The following is a 19,627-nucleotide window of genomic DNA, read 5'->3' as shown; positions in this document are numbered from 1 at the left end:
ACACCACAAGTGGGCCTTCGACAGATTCAAAGAGATAAAAGCCTCATGCAGAAACCATCGCACGTCGATTTATCTCAGTGTTCGGCACTGTTGATTTTGTGATACACTAAATAGGTGAATTTGTGGTTTATTTTGCTATATAAGTTTTTTTTGTCCTTTCATCGCAAGGCGAAAAAAACGACTGTTATGAGTCTCGCACCCACAAATTTTCTCACCTGTGTGGCTCAGATAGTGAGACTATATTTATGGGTGGAACTGAGATGGATGAATGGTGTGGAGGTAGAGAAAAGGGAGAGATGTTTTGAGGAGTAAAAAAAACGGCGCGTAAGTTTTTGAATGGAGGTGAAAAAAAATGACGAGATTCGAAAATACTCAGACGACAATAAAGAAACTTGTGTGAATTTCATTCATGATTTCGAAAGTTGGAATGTCGGATTTCTCATGATGCTGCGGGATAGGATTTGCAATAAGAATTTGATGAATAAATAAAAAGGAGGATCTTAGCATGATTGTGGGAAAAGTGTTCTAAAAAAAAGTAACGCATAAGAAGTCTACAATTCTTGATATTATTATTTTCTGCACTCGCTTGCATGAGACAGTGTGTTGAGACCAAGAGTGAAGATGAAGAATTGCACACATTTCTTTCTTTTTTTGTTCTCTTACACTGTTTAGATGAGAGACAAGAGTGTTGAAAAAAAGGAGACGTGAGATTGAAATAAAAAGGTAAAATCATGGCAAAGAAAAATAAGATATGGAAAAGTTGTCTGAGACGATATTACTTTTTCTACATCTTCTCACCGTGGCAAGAATGCAATAATTCAAATAATGCTTATTAATAAGTTGTCGCGAACAATTTTCCTATTTATTAGTTTGTCTCGTCGATGAGGACTCTTCTTCATCTCTCTGTGGCATTCAATGGTGAGAATGTTGAGTTCTTCACCGGTTCACGAACACGTCTGTGCACTTGGATTAAAATAAATAATAATAAAATGAATTGTGTAAATATTAAAATGGAAATCTGAATGAAATTCTCATATTTAACATCACAGGAAGAGGAGTGTCTCTTCTTGTTTATATAAAAAGACAATCTTTTTCCCTCTTTCACGGTGAATGACTGAATGTATTAAGAAGTGTGACAATTGTGTGATTCTTATTAAAATCCAATTTGCCCTGGCAAATACGAGATGAATAAAGAGACATCCAAGATATATTAATGATATTCCCTCCTGTTTGTCCTCTATCTCACTTTTGGGCATTGTATGTTGAACGTTTTCTTGTCTTTTTTGAGGCATTTTTAAAGAATTGCGGGTAGAAGGGGGTCAAAAATTGTATATGTCGCTACGTTTCTAACAGAATAAAACAACACACACCCTATTTGTATTGTATTTGGAATCCTTAAGAAACGGTGGTAAAAGGAATGAGAGACGATGTTATTCATCGTTGCTCTTTTCCAATATCATTTAGAGGAAGAAGAGAAGTGTCTGGGCCTTTTAGTTAACATTAAACATGAGGTGAGGAGGAAAATAGGGATATTTGAGGCATATTTATAAGGCATTTTTGTCCATATAGTTGAAAAATGATGAGAGATGAGGCGAAGAGTGGAGGGTAAGCGTGAATAAATAAATAAATATTAGTTCAACCCTTGATGTTGATTAATAAAATGGAAGAAAAATTTATGCCACTATTATAATTCTTCATTTTCAACACACATTCTCTTCTCCTCTCATCTTGTCGCTGTATTTTGTCGAACTTGACACAAGAAGACCACCCTCGGTAGGAAAAAAGTACGCATTTCTTCATCACTTGTTCATCATCGTCATCTTCTTCTTTCTTCAGCACTGAGTGTGTCAATATTCAAATTTGATAAATCAACAAAATAGATTCGGTTGGATATATTTATATGAAAAAGTGGGGATATTATGGCCCATGTCGAGAGTGAGACACCGTCTTTGAGTCCGTCATGATGGTTGTGGAGAGAGGAATTTGAAATATACACACAATTTATAATAAAATACATATAAATCCAAAATCGACAGGTAAGATTTCATTTGAAGTGTAAATATAAAATGAGTTGATGTGGCGATGTTATATCGAGGAGGCAGGTGATAATTAAATTTAGGACTTTATAGTGTTTGCTGTTCGGACATATGAATCTTCCTCTGTTTGTTTGATCGTGAATGAATGTTTATGAAATCAACTTTTCAATTTAATTTTACACCCATGGTTTTTCTTTATTTTTTTCCTACCTACTCACCTCCGTTCAATAAATATCATATTAATACATTCTCTCTTTGTTTCGTCACTCGTGCACTGAGGCATTTGGTGTAATGTTTAGAGACACTTTTAGTGATTTTTTAATTGATTCTTGCGGAGAAGGATTTCATTGATGTCGTGCGGTTTTTTCTGTACACGCTGGACTGTAAAACATATGGTTTTTTGTCCTTGGAAGGATGAGTCATAGTTCATGGGAAGGCAACTCAGGGGTGAATGCGGTGCGAGCCTTCTCAGAAGAACCTATCGAAAAGACTTCCTTTATTCAAGGAAAGCGGGCACAAACCTACTCCGAAATGCCACAGTAGGGTGTGTTTTTCTATATAATTCTGTGAGGAGAGATTGCAAATACATAAATGCAAGGAAGGACAAGAAGAAATGGACATTTGACGAATATTTGAAGTGTAGAGAAATGAAATAATTGAAGCAATTTTTACCATAAGTTGAGACAATGTGTAGAAAGTGGTGAGAGTAAAAATTCAATTTAACAAATGAGTTAGTGAATTAATTGATGGTGAAATAATGGAATTAATATGCATTGAATCGAAATGAGTAACTCCAATTATACGGATATTTTCGCTACCGCTCTTCTTAACCACCCAAAGCCGAGTTAATTTTCTCCACTTTGGTGGATAATGATGGTTTGGTGTGGTGTGAGAGAGCCGAGGTGTTCTGGTATTCTGGCGGATTCTCCTCCTTCCTCTATTGTAACATGAAGACATGTGTGTAATCACTAGGCATAGTGAGTAAGGTCATGTGAATGAATCGTCTTGTATTTATATTAGATTTTTTTCTCTCCAAGTAATGCTAAATTATATGAAAACAATGAATCGCATTCATAAGAGTATTATTTATAAAGTGGGATTAGTGTGATGCTTCTTCGTCACTCTTTTTTTTTGTCGTCTTGAAATGCCAATTTCTGGCCATTTGAATTTTTTCTCCTTCTCACTCAGTGTTTGTTAATAAAGTCTTTGTGTGGTATTACACCTTTGAAATGAGTGTCAAATTATCGTGGTGGAGAAACGGTGTGTCTTGATAGAGTCTCAATTGCAGAGGTGAGACGATGTGGCAGGAAGAAGGATTGCATGACATTCAATGTGGTATTTTCTATCATATACACACGCTCAACATTTGAGAGAGTGAGACTCTAAATATAAAATGGGAAAACGTGTCACATTATAAATTGGATCGATTAAAATCGTGGTGTGGCTCACGTATTATTTAGTTGGCTTCATTGAAGTCCTATTTGATAGGTTTGTGCTTCGTTTTTCACTTGGCGTTCTGGGTGTACTTCATTTGAGATCTTGTGACATGAAGAATTTAATTTATTAAATATAATAAAGATGATTGCAACGTGACGCGAGATTGAATGTGAAGTGTGTGCTTCTTTTGAAAGATGAATATTCCACCCACAACAATTCAATCAATGTCACATGAGTGATCAAAATATTTTGTAGTTTGATTAATACATAAATCTCTGCATGTTACAAATGGTAATAAGCGGTTGATTTGGATCAATTCGATTTATAATATTTATTAACTGTACGTTTGAATCGCGTGGCTCCACTTCTGGGCAATAAATGACTGAATGATTTATCGATCTATAAAAGAATATCGTGTGTGTTGCCTAAGATTGATATATGTTGACGAAAGTATTTGGTAAGACGACGCTTGGAAGCGAGAGTTTTCTCTCATTCTCAAATTAATGTTCCATTCCACAGAGACTTGGGAGGGGGGGGAGAAAAAAATTAGCGATCAATGAAATACCGCATGATGTTTGAGGGGGCAAAAAGACCAGCAAGGATGAATAAAGCGTAAACGAAGGCACTGTCTCAAGTTGGACGAGAGAGTGTGAGATTTACGGAGGAAAAGGGTGTAAAAAGAGGCACGGAGCTCATATGCTTTGTAACACTTTTTTGAATGGAGGATATTGAGATTCAATGAAAATAGCACCAAATTGATTGTAATCGATTAAGGCTCAGCATGCGAACAAGGTGTGCTTGTCCCGTTCAATTAATCACAACAACTTGAGTAACTTCTCAGATCTCCAGCCCAAGTTTACTCACCTCACCAATTTATTCAATTCTTGTGGGGGTTTATTAATCGCATCAGAAATTATATCATTCATTTCTCACACGACAATCCACATGCATTTCTGTGTCTATTCATGCGAGGCAAGAATTTTACAGATTTTTATATCCAATTGCCGATATAGGGTGACTCACGTGAATGCTGGAGAGCAAAATGTCTTCATTTAAGAACATTTTTCACAATTGAAGCATGAATTGAAGGTTTTTTTTTGACGATGGATTCGAGTGCAAAAGACAAAACACCCTATGCTTGATTACATTGGCAAAATCCATATGTTGTATAAATCTTAATAGAGCAAGACAAAAATTGGTGATGAAGAAAGAGAGGGAGAGGGCAAATTAAGTGGCGAAACTATAAATTTGAAATATTTTCTGCCAAAGAGGAGAAAAATATGTGTAAAAATCCGTGCGATAGATTTAATATGGACGGTGGAAAAGTATATAAATTGCTGGAGGGGATATCGAGACGAGTTATTATCTAGTAGCAAAAGATTTAAATTGATCAAGAAATTATGGTGATTAAAGCTGAAATTGATTCACAATATAGTGGTGATAATGGTCACAGGAAGATTTATTGCATCTGACGAGATGGAGTCAACCGCCCCAGACAGCTCAATGTGTTGCAAGAAATTTCTAAATTAAGGCTTCGGAGGCAGCAGAAATGCCATAGACTTAGCCTCCTTGTTCCCACTCTCGTGACTGGCTTCACTTGGGATGGGAGATGAGAATGAAATGCAATAAAAAAAATATTATTTTGATATATTTAATAGAGGCTTCAGACACGCAATATTCTCTCTACTTATAATGAATATAATTTTGGCCAAAAATGTGGATGAATGCAGAAACTCTTTTTTTTCCTCACCACGCGCGCATCACTTTTCCATCTTTCATGGCAGATTCAGTCTCTTCGGAGGAGCAACTGCAAGATACTCAATTGCCTTTAAATGTTTTTTCGACAGTCTCACACAGACGAGCAATCAGACGAGCGGGAGGATGACATGAGAGATTGTGATTCCAGCGACGAAGGAGTGAATGTTAATGCTAATAGTACACCAATGGTGTCGTCCGGAATGGAATTTCAGAGGAGTCCAGAGCATCAGTCTGAATCGCACTTGAAGTATGTGACTGTGCCTTTTTGGCGCCAAATTGACCAAAAGTTATATTGCAGAGAATCTCATTTGTATGTTTCATGTTTCTTGTCTCCCATCTCGTCAGTGCTCCGCATCATTTTGGCCAAAATCATCCACTGGGGGTCTTGGGCAGCCTGACTGCCCTCAATATGGGTGTTCCGGGCCTTCAGGGTCTCCAAGGATTGCACGGTTTGCAGCATGGTGACGTGCTTGAGAAATTAAAGATGCAAGTGCGCGATATGAAAGTTGGACTCATGGTATTTGTCTTCCTTTTTTTCTTCTATGGTAGTTTGCGAATGTTTAGTGAATGTGCTTGCTTACTAAAAAAAACCCTTTGTCGTTGTATTCCCAAAACAAGCATAATATGAGAAGTTTCTGTAACATTTGCAGTAAATAAGAATACGAAATATGGAGTGTCCACAATATGTATAGTAATAAAACAATAATAGGCATCCAATGATCCAAGCGATCGTTAGGCGTAAAATTCACTTCAATTCACTGCACGCTTAAAAGTTGTATTGCCGACATTTTCTTGAGACTTTCGCATGATTCTTTGACATCACATTGCATCTCCTGCATTCTGTCTTCTCCTTTCAGGATCAAGATTTCTCCTTGCATGCGCCTTTCGGTGCGGCATCCCTTCAAGCACCCTCTAATGTCCCATTTTCGATGCCTCCGCTTGGGGGCGGTCATCGCGGAAGTGGCGGAGGAGAGCCTCAGAATTTGTCGTCGTCGCAGCAGCAGTCAAATTCATCAAATGGCTTCCCCTTCACACCGCCAAATGCTCCGAACAGCAGCAGCAAGGATGCCAATCCGGGATCAAACTCCTCCACATCGAGTGAAACGTCCAATTCGTCTCAGCACCAAAACGGCTGGAGCTTCGAGGAGCAATTCAAGCAAGTGCGACAGGTGAGTGGAGAGAAATTTACCCATAACACTATATTGTTGCGGTGATATTTGGTGGCATTTCCCAGACTGAAAAATGCTCAATTGCCATTGAAATTGGTACTTTATAGCATCTCTTCAATCGAAGTGGCAAAGAGAAGAAGTACAATGGATGCTGTATTAGGTTTTTGGAAAGCCATTATCGATTGCCAAAGGTGTTAATGAAAGTTTAATGAACTAATGTATAGGTTTCTCATTCTCTTCCTCTTTGTGTCTTGTCTGGCATGTGGAGATGAAGGAGGTGGCTCTTCATATCTCTCTTCCTTTAAGACATTTGAAGATCATTAATTCAATCAATATGGTGTGTGTACACTCATTAAATTTTTCTGTATACATAAAATCCACTCTTCATCAATCTGCATAAATGGATGGAGGTGCGATTGAATATGTAAACGAAATTATGTTGTATTTTTTCGTAAAGAAGAAGGGAGAGAGAAAAAAATCTCAAAAACCATACACACTTTAATTAATGATTTCCCCTCTTTATTAAATCCATATTCTTTTTGACATATTTGAACACTCTGCTCAAAGTGGGCTTTATAAGAGCGATATTGTATTTATTGAGATATGCTGATTGCTTGTGACTCACACAAATGATGATGATGTGGTTTTATTTGTCAAGATGATTTTCGCAGAATTTCTTTTATTGATTAAACACAGAGAGAGAGGGAGAGAGAGAGAGAGAGAGCTGAAGATTTCGCCTTTGCTCAGGCATGACGACGAAATTAACGGTGGAAAATTTGATTAATCCCATTCACCACATGGTTGTTAAAATTTGTCCACACCCACATTATGTTTGTCCGTGTCCTGGGTATGTTTTTTCAGTGGATACGAAATACGTAAATCAGCTTCTTCTCTCACACTCTTGACTTCTTTTATTTATAAATCCAACTAATAAGTCAATAATAAAAAATTCCCATTTCATTAATGGCGTATAATTATATTTCTGTGATGTATTTGTGCACTTGTATGAAAAATTGTGACTCTTGGTCTCACACGCGGTGATCGGCACAACAAGACATTCCTCTGAGATTGTGGCATTTTTTCCTCTTATAAATGTTTTATAAATAAAACTCCCCTGATGTGAAATTTTATATCAAATTTCCATGGGTGCTCTTTGGATTGGAATAGGCAACGGCTGACATTTTTCATCGAGGGTTTTTCTTTTCACGTCTCTAGAGCTTGACTCGCTTCTCTCGTTCAGCGAGCTGTCACAGATATTGTAAATGATGTTTTTATTAATACTCTAGAAGAGCTTGAATGTATGGAAATTAATGAAATTCATTATGACTCTTGTGACTAATGCAGATGTAATAATATAAAGGAAGAATACTATACAAATTGTGGTAGAAATCTCTGTTCGTGAGCTAAATTCTGCGATTGTATGTTTTTGCGGGTAGAAATAAAAAGACCAGCAAAATCTTTCCCGACAGAATCTTTGTCTTCATGAGCTAGGTCAGGGTTTATCCTGGGATTTTTCCGTCTACCAATTCCCCAGTCCATTGGGTCTCGTGCTCTTTTGATTTAGTTTTCTCACTCTCTGTGATCCATATTGTTAATATAAATGTACTCCTCACAGAGCCCAAATGGTGATGAACATACGAATTAACATACTAAAAATAGACCATAAAAGATTTTCGGATTTTCGATGATGATGATGAAGATATGCCCCGTAAAAGAAGTTGATATTTATTTTTAGTTTTCCATCAAATTCAATTTGTGCTGTCTCCTGGGCTGTTGAGGGAGTAGAAAGAGCGAGAGTGATAGAGAGGGAGAGTGCGTGGAAAAATATTCACAATTATATAACGTGAAAGTGCATCGAGGGGGCGAATGCGTGAGCGAGGGTGATAGGAGAAATTGGTTTCAATTAGAGATTCTCTCTCCAAAATGTTGTTCATGGATGAAATCCTGTTGCCAAGTGGTAAAATTTTTCTTTCAACCATCCCAATGATGTTCTTGGGCAGCTGCTACCCATCCATAAGCTTTTAATACATCATTGAATGGGCCATATTAGTTGATGCATCAGATGAAATAAAGTAAATCTGTCTCAAGATTATTTTTTCACTTCTCTTGCATCCCAAATTTCGCCGTTTCGATGCAAGACGAATTTGAGATTTCATAAATAAATTTTGCTTCCTAATTCTGGAGAAAACACTGCGTGTGTGTGTTTATCTTATATTTTTCTTGTGCTTAACCTTGAAAATGCGACAAGAAATATGTGGATAAAATGTCCAATTTTTTCTCCCGCTTCTTCACACAGTTTATTTTGGTTTTGTGTCACAAAGTATTGCAATGGTGTCGGTAGCATGTTGAGGAGCCAGAGAAATTGGGAAAATTGTTTGTTTGTTGTCTCTCAGAGTCACTGTGTGGTTTTTCATTCTGTCTCGTGTCTTACATGAAATTGGGGGGGGGGGGGAGAAGGACGCGATTCCTGTAGAAAGTGCATGGGCAAAAGTGAAAGCCATCAGGGGAAAATGAAGAGAAAATTCAACTATATATGAGGATGTTTTGATTGTTTCGCTATGAGGGGACGAAATTGACAGAATCCCAGCAACAAAATCAGTAAATCGTGTATTTGTGTTAATAAATTTAACTGTAAGAGGAAGATTTCTCTATCTAAAAATAGTCCAAAATGATCTTATTGAGAGAAAATCCTCCCCCTTGACAATTGAATGTGATCAGCAACGATCCCATCTCATTCCCGAAATTTTAATATTACATGTCGTTCCTCGAGTCGAACATTTAATGCCATTTCTATATTTAGGAATGTTCCTGCCTTTTTCACCAGAAAAAATTCAATTTCATCTCTCTCGAAAAGTATTCGAGGACGCCAATGCGAGATGGGTTTTGCTATGACTGAGGGTGATATATTTTCGACATAATTTAATATGAAACATATGCTGCAAGGGTATCAAAATGATTTTTCTGCCTCCTTTGGGCCTTCGGGACGAACTTCTGTCGATAATTCTCAAATTTCAATTGGAAACACTTTAATATGTGACCATAAATGGTGATTTTTCTATATTTGTGGAATTGACTCAAGACATTTTTTACTTGATCTTAATTTCTCGGAAAAAAATATCACTTTTACACGATAGTTGCTGATCAAGCCGACAATTTAGTCAAAGTGGCTTTTTTACGGTGCTGAATTGGTGTCACACAGAAAAAGCCGCCTCGAAGTTTATGTCTCAAGAGTACAGTATGATATTGTTTAGTGGATAGAAAAGATGCCTTCCGATGGCGTGAGACATTTCTATGATGATCACGTAGAATTTCGATTATTTTGTCATCCAAGAATAGTGGATATTCATCATCTTACATGTCATTGTTGCCACAATTGAGATGGCAAACGTGAAATGCTACATTGTACGGAGTTTGATGGGAGTCTCTCACGGGGAAGAGTTGGCGCGCGGCCTTTTGGGTGACGAAAAAAAGAATGCGAGAAACAATTAATGGCGATACCACTCATCATATTCAATACTGGTATTAATTTCATGAATAATAAAAGATGAAATTCATTAAATATTCGTCGTGTTCTACTGAATGGTGTGAAATCCATCCATCCTTCCTCGTCCATCGCGTTTTTCAACATCTCTCTCTCTTAAGCACTCGTCATGGCTATTGTACGGCCAATGGGACATTCAAACAGCAGTTTAACAATTTTTTTTCGTCGCCCTGAATGAAACATCAATTTGTACTTTTCATTTAATGCCATCATGAATGGAGGGTATTATCGTGCAAAGTGTGGGCACATAATATTCCGAATAACGCTGATACATTCATAACAATTAAGATGTCATTTGTGTAATTTATAAAGTTATATACGGTGCTTAAGAAATATGTATGCATCGCACCGCGAGAATTGTATGTGACTATCTGGGGAATGACAATGTTGAGAGCGCGGGGAAAAACGACGACAGAAGACAGGAGGAAAAAGTGAGAAGGTGAGGAGAGATGGAGATGAATTAACAACCAATTTATTTGTGTTGTTTGGAATTTGTATAAAAATTTGTAAAGACTTCCTCGCACACCCCAATATTACATCGGAAATATTCTGCGGAAATATTTTATTGTCATGTTTCATATGAGAAATGCGTGTTGACTTCTTTCATTCGAGTGTGTTTTCTCCAAGCTGTGATGCTGTGAATTAATTGAAATGTTGTGAGAAGTATTTGATAAGATAAATTTATGTTTCATCTTCAAGGGAGAGATTCTTGTGACATGTTCAAATATATTATTTCGAATGGTTATAATCAGAAAGAGGATATCTATTTTTGCTGATATACTCTCATTCTCACCACGATGATGATGATCTTCTGAAATGGATGCTCTGATGTGTGATGCCATTCGGGGGGCGGGAGGGAAATTCTCGCAGTCTTTCACAGATGAGACACATAGTTTAATGTAGATTATGTGTGAGGATTTGAAAATTTCGTGGAAATTTAAAAGTTTGCCAGCATGAATGCCAAGAGATCCCATAAACTACGTAGGAATATCACTGGTAATTATGAAAAGTGACGCCTATAAAGCATAAAATATAGGAAAATATCAAGCATTATAAGTGTTAGTTGCCACAATCTCTTACTCTCTCTCACTCTTCTCTCCGTGGCTCATACATATGAATCCTAGACGACAAAGATTAATTGAAGGAATCTTTTGAAAAGTAATTAACGTTGCGTCACTCAAAGTTTTGGTTTAAATAACTGAAAAAAAGAAGGTGAAAAGAAGTTGAGAGGGAAAGAGCGCGACCACGATGTATTTTAGATATCGTGTCTTTCTGAACTATTATAGCGAAACACTTTGTTGGATGGATATATTTGGATGTCAGCGATAAAATTAATTTAATTTTGCTCACATGGCATTTTAGCCATGGCTGTAAAAGTGGCGGGAAAGGTAAGGTTGTGTGGCGAAGATGACTTTTTGTGCCTTGGACTTTGCAATTCATCTCACGTCAGTTGAGCATTAAATTGTCCAATTGGATATTTAATCATTATTTATCGTTATGATTATTTATTAATAATAATTATTGGATTGTTAGTTTGTTGTTGTGTAGTTACGTATTCCGTGCTTAATATCCATCATGCGATGGTTGGATGGCAAAAATCCCTTTCTTTAGTACTGCTAATAACATATCGACTGATCGTATTTCAAATTTGTGAATCGTAAAAATCATGCCTCATTTTAAAGGCGCGCAACACACACGGCAACGCCCGCAGAAGTACAATGGGGGTAGTTTGGTATTGAGCGACTCGGAGGGGCGAGGAGGTTGGGAAAGTGAAAGAATAATATCGCGACTGATTTATATGGATTTAGACTTTTCTTTTTCTTTTACTTGAAAACACCAGCCATGGCGGGGAGAATTAAGGAATTATTAAAATGTTGCTAATATGCGAGTATCGCAGATGTTTCAGTCCACGCAATATCTCGTTGGTCGCTCTTTTCAGGGCTGATGGTTTGTGCGTGTGTGTGTGTGTGTGCTTTTAAATGAAAACATCAAATAGATTTGTTGAATATTTCCGACTTGAGAAGTTAACCACAATATTGAGAGGTTTAGTAAGATGGTATTTTATTTCTCTCAATTCACCTTCAATATTTCCAGCAATTTACATGGCGGCTAATTTAATTAGTAGAAAAGTTCTAGATTCCACTATCATTTTTGAAGTCTCGCGTGTGAGAACCCAGCGAGTACTTGGAGTCTATTGAGAGATTTGTTCTATTCCTGCTCGGCTTATGTACTTGAGAAGGTTGAGGAAAAAAGAAATGGTTGTTGTTAGAATGCCGCGCAGTCAAGGTGAAAAGAAGAGAGGTGTGGGCAAGTGTGTGGGCAGAGGGAGGGAAAAAAGTAAAACAAACATACATTGGAGTGTTGGAATGGGAGAAACCGATAAATGATGCTACAATTGATCTCCTATGCGATTGCATCGCTGAACGCGCCAATTTCCTGACATATGTACATACAATATCTCTCCTTTGGGGGGAGTGCTGTACCTTGGGTTGGCACACAGCAAATGACTAGAGCACATTGTACATTTCTCACGATCGCCCGTCAAGAGGTGCCCATTTAACACATCTTGCAGCATGTTGAACGATGATGCCCAGGCACACACGATGAAGAATGGTCATCAATGCGAATTGGTGCACTCTCATCTTTCTATTTAGACATAATATTCTGCACTGCAATTTTAATTAATTTTCCCATATTATTATCATTAGGGAAGTGCACACACGGACAATTTTATGCCCGTTTACAATCTAACGCCCTGTCGAGGGGAGAGTGTGAGGACTTTATGCTGTACATGGATTGTTATTAACTGTGGAGGATGTAAAAGTAGGGTAAATGATAATTATCTCCTATGGTGGTATGTAAGTGCAATTAATTATATTGAGAGGGGGTGGTTTTTCTAATTAAGTTGTTCACTTTTTCGTTGATTTCGCCCATAAATCTCTCAATTCATGTGGATGTTGGGTAGGTTTTTGCGTGATTCTCATGGATTTTGCTGTAGTATCGCTCAGCTGTTGTGAATTCAAATGGAGAGAAATTTTGCAATCAACATTTTCCTCATTCTGTGTCCAATCAGCATTGTTATATTGGTTTTTTTTTTTGGTAATTTCTAGTCCATTTTTTATTGGTCTTATTAGGTCACAGGAATCGACTGTGCTTATCTCTGATTCACTCACTGTATTGAGCATTGAGTATTTTATCAAATATTTTTTATTCTCCCCAATAAAACATTGGAACATAACAATTTTACACAAATTCTTATTCACTTTCAACATATTTCAACACACAAAATCGTGCAATAATGATTGGGCGTGGGTGAATTTCCTCAACAAAACGCAATTTATTTCTCAGTGAGGAGAATTTTATAGCCAAGGAAATTTGTCAGTGGATGAGGCACAGTGAAAAGGTGTGATTAATTAGCAATAAAGAGTAATTTCATTGTACTCTGTAAATCACATTGTGCCCCGTTGATTGATTGAGAGACATGAATAAGTGGTGAAATGATAAATTAATGGCATTGCTTATTCCCAACGTGAATGACTATCATTTTGGCCAACTTCCTAAGGTGTGCTGCATAAAATTATTCAACACTGTGCATGCCTGTTTACCTGATTGCAAATTGGATGCATCGAGTAAAAGGGAAATATTACCTTTGTTCACTTTTATACCTTAAATGCCGAGAGTACGAGAGAATGGTCGGCTGCCAGTGAGTGTTTGTCGGTGTGGTGGAGAAAGAATGAGACTTTTTTCCGAGAATTCACTATAAAATTATGCATTTTCATATATGCATGTGCACACCATATAATATTGCATACGGGAATTTCTACTCTTTCCTAGATCTCACTGGGCTGTCTGTCTCTTTCATTGAAAAATGTGTGCCTTCCTCCTCTGCGGCCCTCCTTTTTCTCTTTCACATCGCCCAGTATAATAACATTTCTCAGTATTGATATATGTACCAGAAGACTTTTTGCATCTTTCCGATACGGCCCTGATGCTTCTTTTGGGCTCGTTACTGAGAATTGTGGATTAAATTGTGCACAACACCATTGGTGGATATTTACCATTATGTGTGGTATGGCGAAAAGGTCTTCTTTCTGCTAAAATGTGCACACGGAGAACGGAAAATTTATCTCACATGAGCTTTTCAAGGGACGAACTTATTAAAAATATACTTTTTCTTGCATTTATGTTTTCATATGGTCACCGAGGGGGGATAAGTAAATCCTCAATGATTTATTGCACACTTCGCATGAAGGCTCATGAAGACGATTTTGGGATGTTCCGTCCTTTTGTCCCACATTCCTTATACTTGTATTTCTTTCTTGTCACAAGGTTAAAACAATTCTCAATTGAACTTCCTGGGAAATTTGTCCCTCCGGTTTTACCAGAAATCTCAAACATTGTTCCAAAGTATATAAATCGTTTATTTTTTCAAGAACAGGAATTAATTAAAAATCATGGCTGTGTGGTGTATTATGTTTTTTTTTTTTGATAAAACCAAGAATAATACACCATTTCTCATCTTTTTTTACGGCCGACCTCATGCAACTACCCGCACACATTTTCATCTTTTCTTATCTAAATTATTTATTCAAAAAAATTATTTACAAGCCACATTTGTGTCTATATTCTCCATCTCTGTCTCTCACGCTTTATTGCTCAGCTTTGGGTGCTGGAGGAAATGCCTTGTGAGCATGGACAAATTCATTTATGTTGTCCCATCAAGTGATATTCATGATCATTAATGGGACGGTTTGGTGGTGTTTGAAAAATGCTTTTCACGGTGGCAGTTATGGCTGAAAAGTGTACATAAGTGGAAAAATATGATTATTTTGACTATTATGTCTTCCTTCCACATGTCTATGCACATTTTCCTTTGACATTGAAAGCATGAGCGCAGATTGTGTCATTCATAACGCATTGAGATTAACTGAAAAGCACGGCCAGGCATGATTTTTTTTCCCTCAAAATTGCCCTATTAAGTAAAATCATTGTTTAACCATAATTTTGTAAATGAATATTTTTTTTGTTTCACGACTTGTGTCTTTGGTTTGCAGTGTTAATGAGACACACAGTGCAGTTTGTGTAGGCATTGGCTGATAGTGCGTGCAGGGGGCAAAAATTATGTCTCATTCGAAGGGAAGGGCGAGTGAGACCTATAAGAAAAAAAAGTGTGGCAATGTGTGCGTGAGTCTGTAGTTTCAATATAATTTTGACTCTCATAAATTATGCCATGTAAAATGCATTTTCTACCCAATTTCTGTGGAAATGCTGCGTATGTGTGGTAAAATGTCTATATATTCCTCTCCTTGTCATCTGCAATGCCCCTCTCAGTCACTCTTCGGCGTCAGAGCGATGCAAACTAATGGGATTGTTTGAAGGATGAAGAAGGATGGGAGGCCTTCCTCAACTATGTTAATATCTACGAGTTGGTGGTGTGACTCAAAAGGGGGCAGACGTGTGTGTTGGTGAGAAAAATTTCCAAAATAGATTTTTGGGTATTTTGTCCCAGTGATATTTCAGTGTATTATCAACAGTTGTGAGGAATTTATCGGATGTGTTTTGTTTTCTCTCCACCGTTCAGACAATTTCCGCTCCATTCTGCATACAAGAAGCAATTTCTGCTATGTGCAGAGCACTGATATTTCGTACCCAGTGAAAACTATATAATCTTTGTGGCTGCAGAGGAGTTTTTGTGCACTGATATTGGGAGGAAATTATCAACGTTGAAGTCTACAATTAATCACACTTTTCGCAATTTCCAACGGTTCATTATGCTGCCGGTTGATAATCAAATTCAAGAGGTAAAATTACTTGTACATTTCTACCTTCAATTTCCGACAAATGGAGAAATGATTAAAAAAGCAAATACACACATACCTTGGGTGGTGTGGAATCGTCAATTAGTTGATGAGTAACACATAAAATATAATGATGGAGGATTTATTGGAGAAAGAGAGAAATATGATGTGTTGAAAAAAGAATATGCTTTTGAGAGATGCGCGTGAAAAGAGTTGAAAAGTGTTGGAAAGTCTCACGTTTTTGAGCCATCTTCCTTTTTCGCCAAACAGTTGACTGATGGTTCTCCTGTGACAAATAAAACTTTCTCATTTGCCCCCAAATATGGCAGTGATATTTTAGTGGGTGGGTTTACATGATAATTCAGCGAGAGCATTTGCGGACAATAAATAATAAAAACGCGAAGATGAGCGCGCACTGAGAGTGTGACTAATTTGAAAATATTTTCCACAATAGCCCAAGGCAGTACAATTGCTGTATTAGAGGAGTACGATTATTGGTAATTGATAGCCAATCCAATATTTATTTAGTTGATCCGATAACAATAACAGGCGAGTTTTGCTGGAAAGTTGATTGATTGTTTGAGAGAGCAAATATTCTGCGTCAATAGTTTGTGTTAAAACTTTATTCAATATATGCGGTTATATTGGCTAAATGTAGTTGAGAAATGTTGTGAAATAACATTACACGATGTGTCCAAAGCCGAATGTGACTCTTCTAGTGCATTTGCAAAATTGGAATCTGGCACCCTTCATTTCTTGGAGTAGCAAAGTCCGAGAGACAAAAGTGTGTTATTGGAAAAATACGTGTATTTTTGAGTAGCAGCAAATCTCGAACACACCTTGTATGTTCATAGTTGCTGCAATTGAACAGAATACACTTTTGTCCATGGTTTCTTCGTCTACGTGCCTACCTCAATGCAGGTGTGAATGATTTTTCCGAGAAACATCTCGGCACAGAAGTGAGGAGAGACGAAGACACACACTCATCGGGAGATGATAAAAATCGATGCAATTTACCTGAAAAAAATTTGTCAGTAAATAGCAATTCTCGTGAACACACGGCGGATGGGCAGGAGGAAAGATTGATTTAATAAATGATATGTAAGACATCAACTGTTGTGCTGTTAGCGAGAATAATTATCACCTCCTCTTGTGCTGGGAAGGTGAGATTGATTAAAATGGGAGAGATATACACAATTTGTCAAAGGCAGGATGAAAAGAAGTCGTGTGCAAGTCGTTGGGGAAAAAAGTGACTTACAGCATATTGTGAAAAAAGCTATAAAACCACAGAACTTAAAGGCTCTTTGTTGCGGGGAGGATCATCAAAGAGAACATCCAATTTCTTTCACATGAAACCTGCGTCGAGTCAATCAAATGGAGTGTCGAAAAAGCGATGAAATATTTATTAATGAATATAATCCATGTGGAGGAGTAATCATGAAAGAAGGGCCTTTTGTGGGGAGAATGATTCAATGCAAAACTACACTTTTTGAGTCTTTTTTATACCATCAAATAAATCTGGATTATAAACAATTGTCCCGCGAGAGTGAAAAGAAAAATTCATTGTGGTTTTTGACGAGAGAAACGTAATTTTGATTCAGACTACAGCAAAATGTCTTTTGTATATCAGCAGAACTCTTGCAATTTGACTGAAAAGTCTGACAAAAGTATCAAATAAATAATTGTGGCGACATGAAATCCACTCCTAATTGTTATCCTGGCTCCGAGAGGGTCTGGATTTAATATAAAAGGCACACAAGGGGCGAACATTAAAAGAAGAGAATCGTGAAAGGTGCCAGAGAGTCCTTTTGAGGCGCTTCCTATTTATCCTTTCTGTCTCACCCATTCATTGGCAATTCTCAGTATTTCTGTGGATTGTGCTCTCGGGCGCAGCGATAGAAACCACTACCTGTTGCGTAAATACATCCTTAAGTCTCGCAGACGTTTGCAGGCTCTCGCCTTCCAGCATTGGGCTAAATTATTATTTTGTGTATGGAGACGCTAAAAGCGATTTCCGCCGCCACACGCGCTCCTTTTTTCTGCCTTTGCTCAACACTTGATGGTGGTGTAAATAGTGGAGAAGGGCAGATTGGTGAAAATACTGAAAGGGAATCCAAAGGATAGACTCACTAGCGCATTCGATAAGGAGAGACAGAGAGTGAGAGAAAAGTCCATGAGATAAATCTCTATCTGATTATATCCTTTGGAGCGTGTGTAAATCTATTTGGAGAGGAAAATCCCAGTTTTTGTTGTTATGAATTGAAATCAATTCAATCTATTAAGGGTCCATTTGGAGGATTGTGGCTTTTAGTGTCATTTTCCCTTGTATCGGAATGCAATAAACACGGATATTATTCTCTAATATCTTTCTGACCCTCTGTGGCCGCAAAGAAGATTAAGTAATTCCTTGAAATTGTCACCAATTCAATATGTATTTGTGGTTTCATGACATGCATTCAGTCAGTTGCAAACCCCTCAATGTCTGTTCCACTCTTGGTGGCACTCTAATAAAATTGATTAACAATTCAATCACACGACAAACAAGCATTCATTCTTCACTGGCATCCAATTGAGAGGTGGTGTTTTGAGAGAAAATATCATACACCCAATATTATATTTTATTGTGCATGTGCGTCTCACGAGTGGCTTCGCGGGATGGAAGGCGCGCGATTGTGAATGGATGGGAAAAGATGTCGAGTCACCGAAGCTCTCGATGAACTGATTTATAACCAACTGTGGCTTATAATTTAATTTATGCTGGGGTGATGCTTCTCAATTGTGCGAGGCAGATAGGAGTGTGTGGTGTGAGATGGGCACAAGTGGATCTGGCTGGGGATAAAGTGCTGAGTCAATGATGGTTGTTCTGAAGATCGCAGCCTACAGTAGCTGTTTGGTGGGTCGCTTGATCCTCAAATTATGGACATAATTAAATCAAAGTAAACACACTTCTTTGGGCATCAACTTGCTTGCCTCTCTTCTACACACAGTCTACGGAAATGCTTGATGATTGTGTCTATGCCAGTTCGCAGTCTCGTGCTTGACCATTGCGTGCTGAAGGTCTGTGTGTGACTGACTCAATGACTTTTGCCAGAGATTTCCTCTGGCTTCTGTGTCTCTCGAATCTTCTATATCTCGTGATTAGGCCACTTTGTCTGCGGCGATTAGCACTCGATATTATCGTATTTTAACGGTTTTCACTGCTCACAAGAATCATATCTCCAAGCCACTAACTTTTCTGAGGCTTTCACTTCTCCCAATGCGATTCATCACCCACTGTGGTCAGAATTTTATCGTGGGAACAGGATTCTTCATTACAAACAACTATGACAACGAAATTCATTTAAATAGTAAAATATTCTTCTCATATTCAGGTCCTTCTTACATGAGATCCAACAATCAGTTGAGAGAAGAATAATGTTTCGTTTGTATTGTGATGTTCTTGAATCGAAAATGAATGAATGTTTGCATATCATTTGCATATTGAGACAGCTTTTTCTAAATGACCTCCAATATTAAGCAATATTACTCTGCACTTTATCTCAATAATATACCTTTTATTTCCTACCCATTGTCACACTGCCTTTTACCAATACCTCATTAGCTCTCAGGGGAGGATGTAAAGACAGCAACACACTTGAGCAACAACCTCGAGAAGGCTTGCTTGCTGTTACTTTTGACTATCTGATACATTTTGGGAAATCTTCCATTGCGAACATGTATTTTATTTGAATTTGTGTTGATGAAAATCCAGGGAAGACATTTCAAAATCATCTTTTATACCGGGTCAGAGAAGATATGTTTGTGAATTATTTATGATCGTGTTTTGATGGACGCCGCGATGGAGACTTGAACGGTGGGTAACCTGCAATTCGAACTGCGCGAATAATT

General features: G+C 37.6%; 1 protein-coding gene across 1 annotated transcript in view; it reads left to right on the top strand.

Moving 5' to 3' along the window:
• Positions 1-19,627, top strand: part of LOC132258089 (protein dead ringer) — a 60,301-nt gene that overhangs the window by 10,738 nt on the left and 29,936 nt on the right. The window contains exons 3-5 of the mRNA XM_059755197.1: positions 5,321-5,478; positions 5,577-5,748; positions 6,089-6,400. Coding sequence (XP_059611180.1) covers positions 5,321-5,478; positions 5,577-5,748; positions 6,089-6,400 — 642 coding nt within the window. The remainder of the gene's footprint in view (positions 1-5,320; positions 5,479-5,576; positions 5,749-6,088; positions 6,401-19,627) is intronic.

Source organism: Phlebotomus argentipes, unplaced genomic scaffold (genome assembly GCF_947086385.1).
Source record: "Phlebotomus argentipes unplaced genomic scaffold, Phlebotomus argentipes genome assembly scaffold_4, whole genome shotgun sequence".
NCBI classification, from domain to species: Eukaryota; Metazoa; Arthropoda; class Insecta; order Diptera; family Psychodidae; genus Phlebotomus; species Phlebotomus argentipes.
This window is presented reverse-complemented; position numbering and strand designations above follow the sequence as displayed.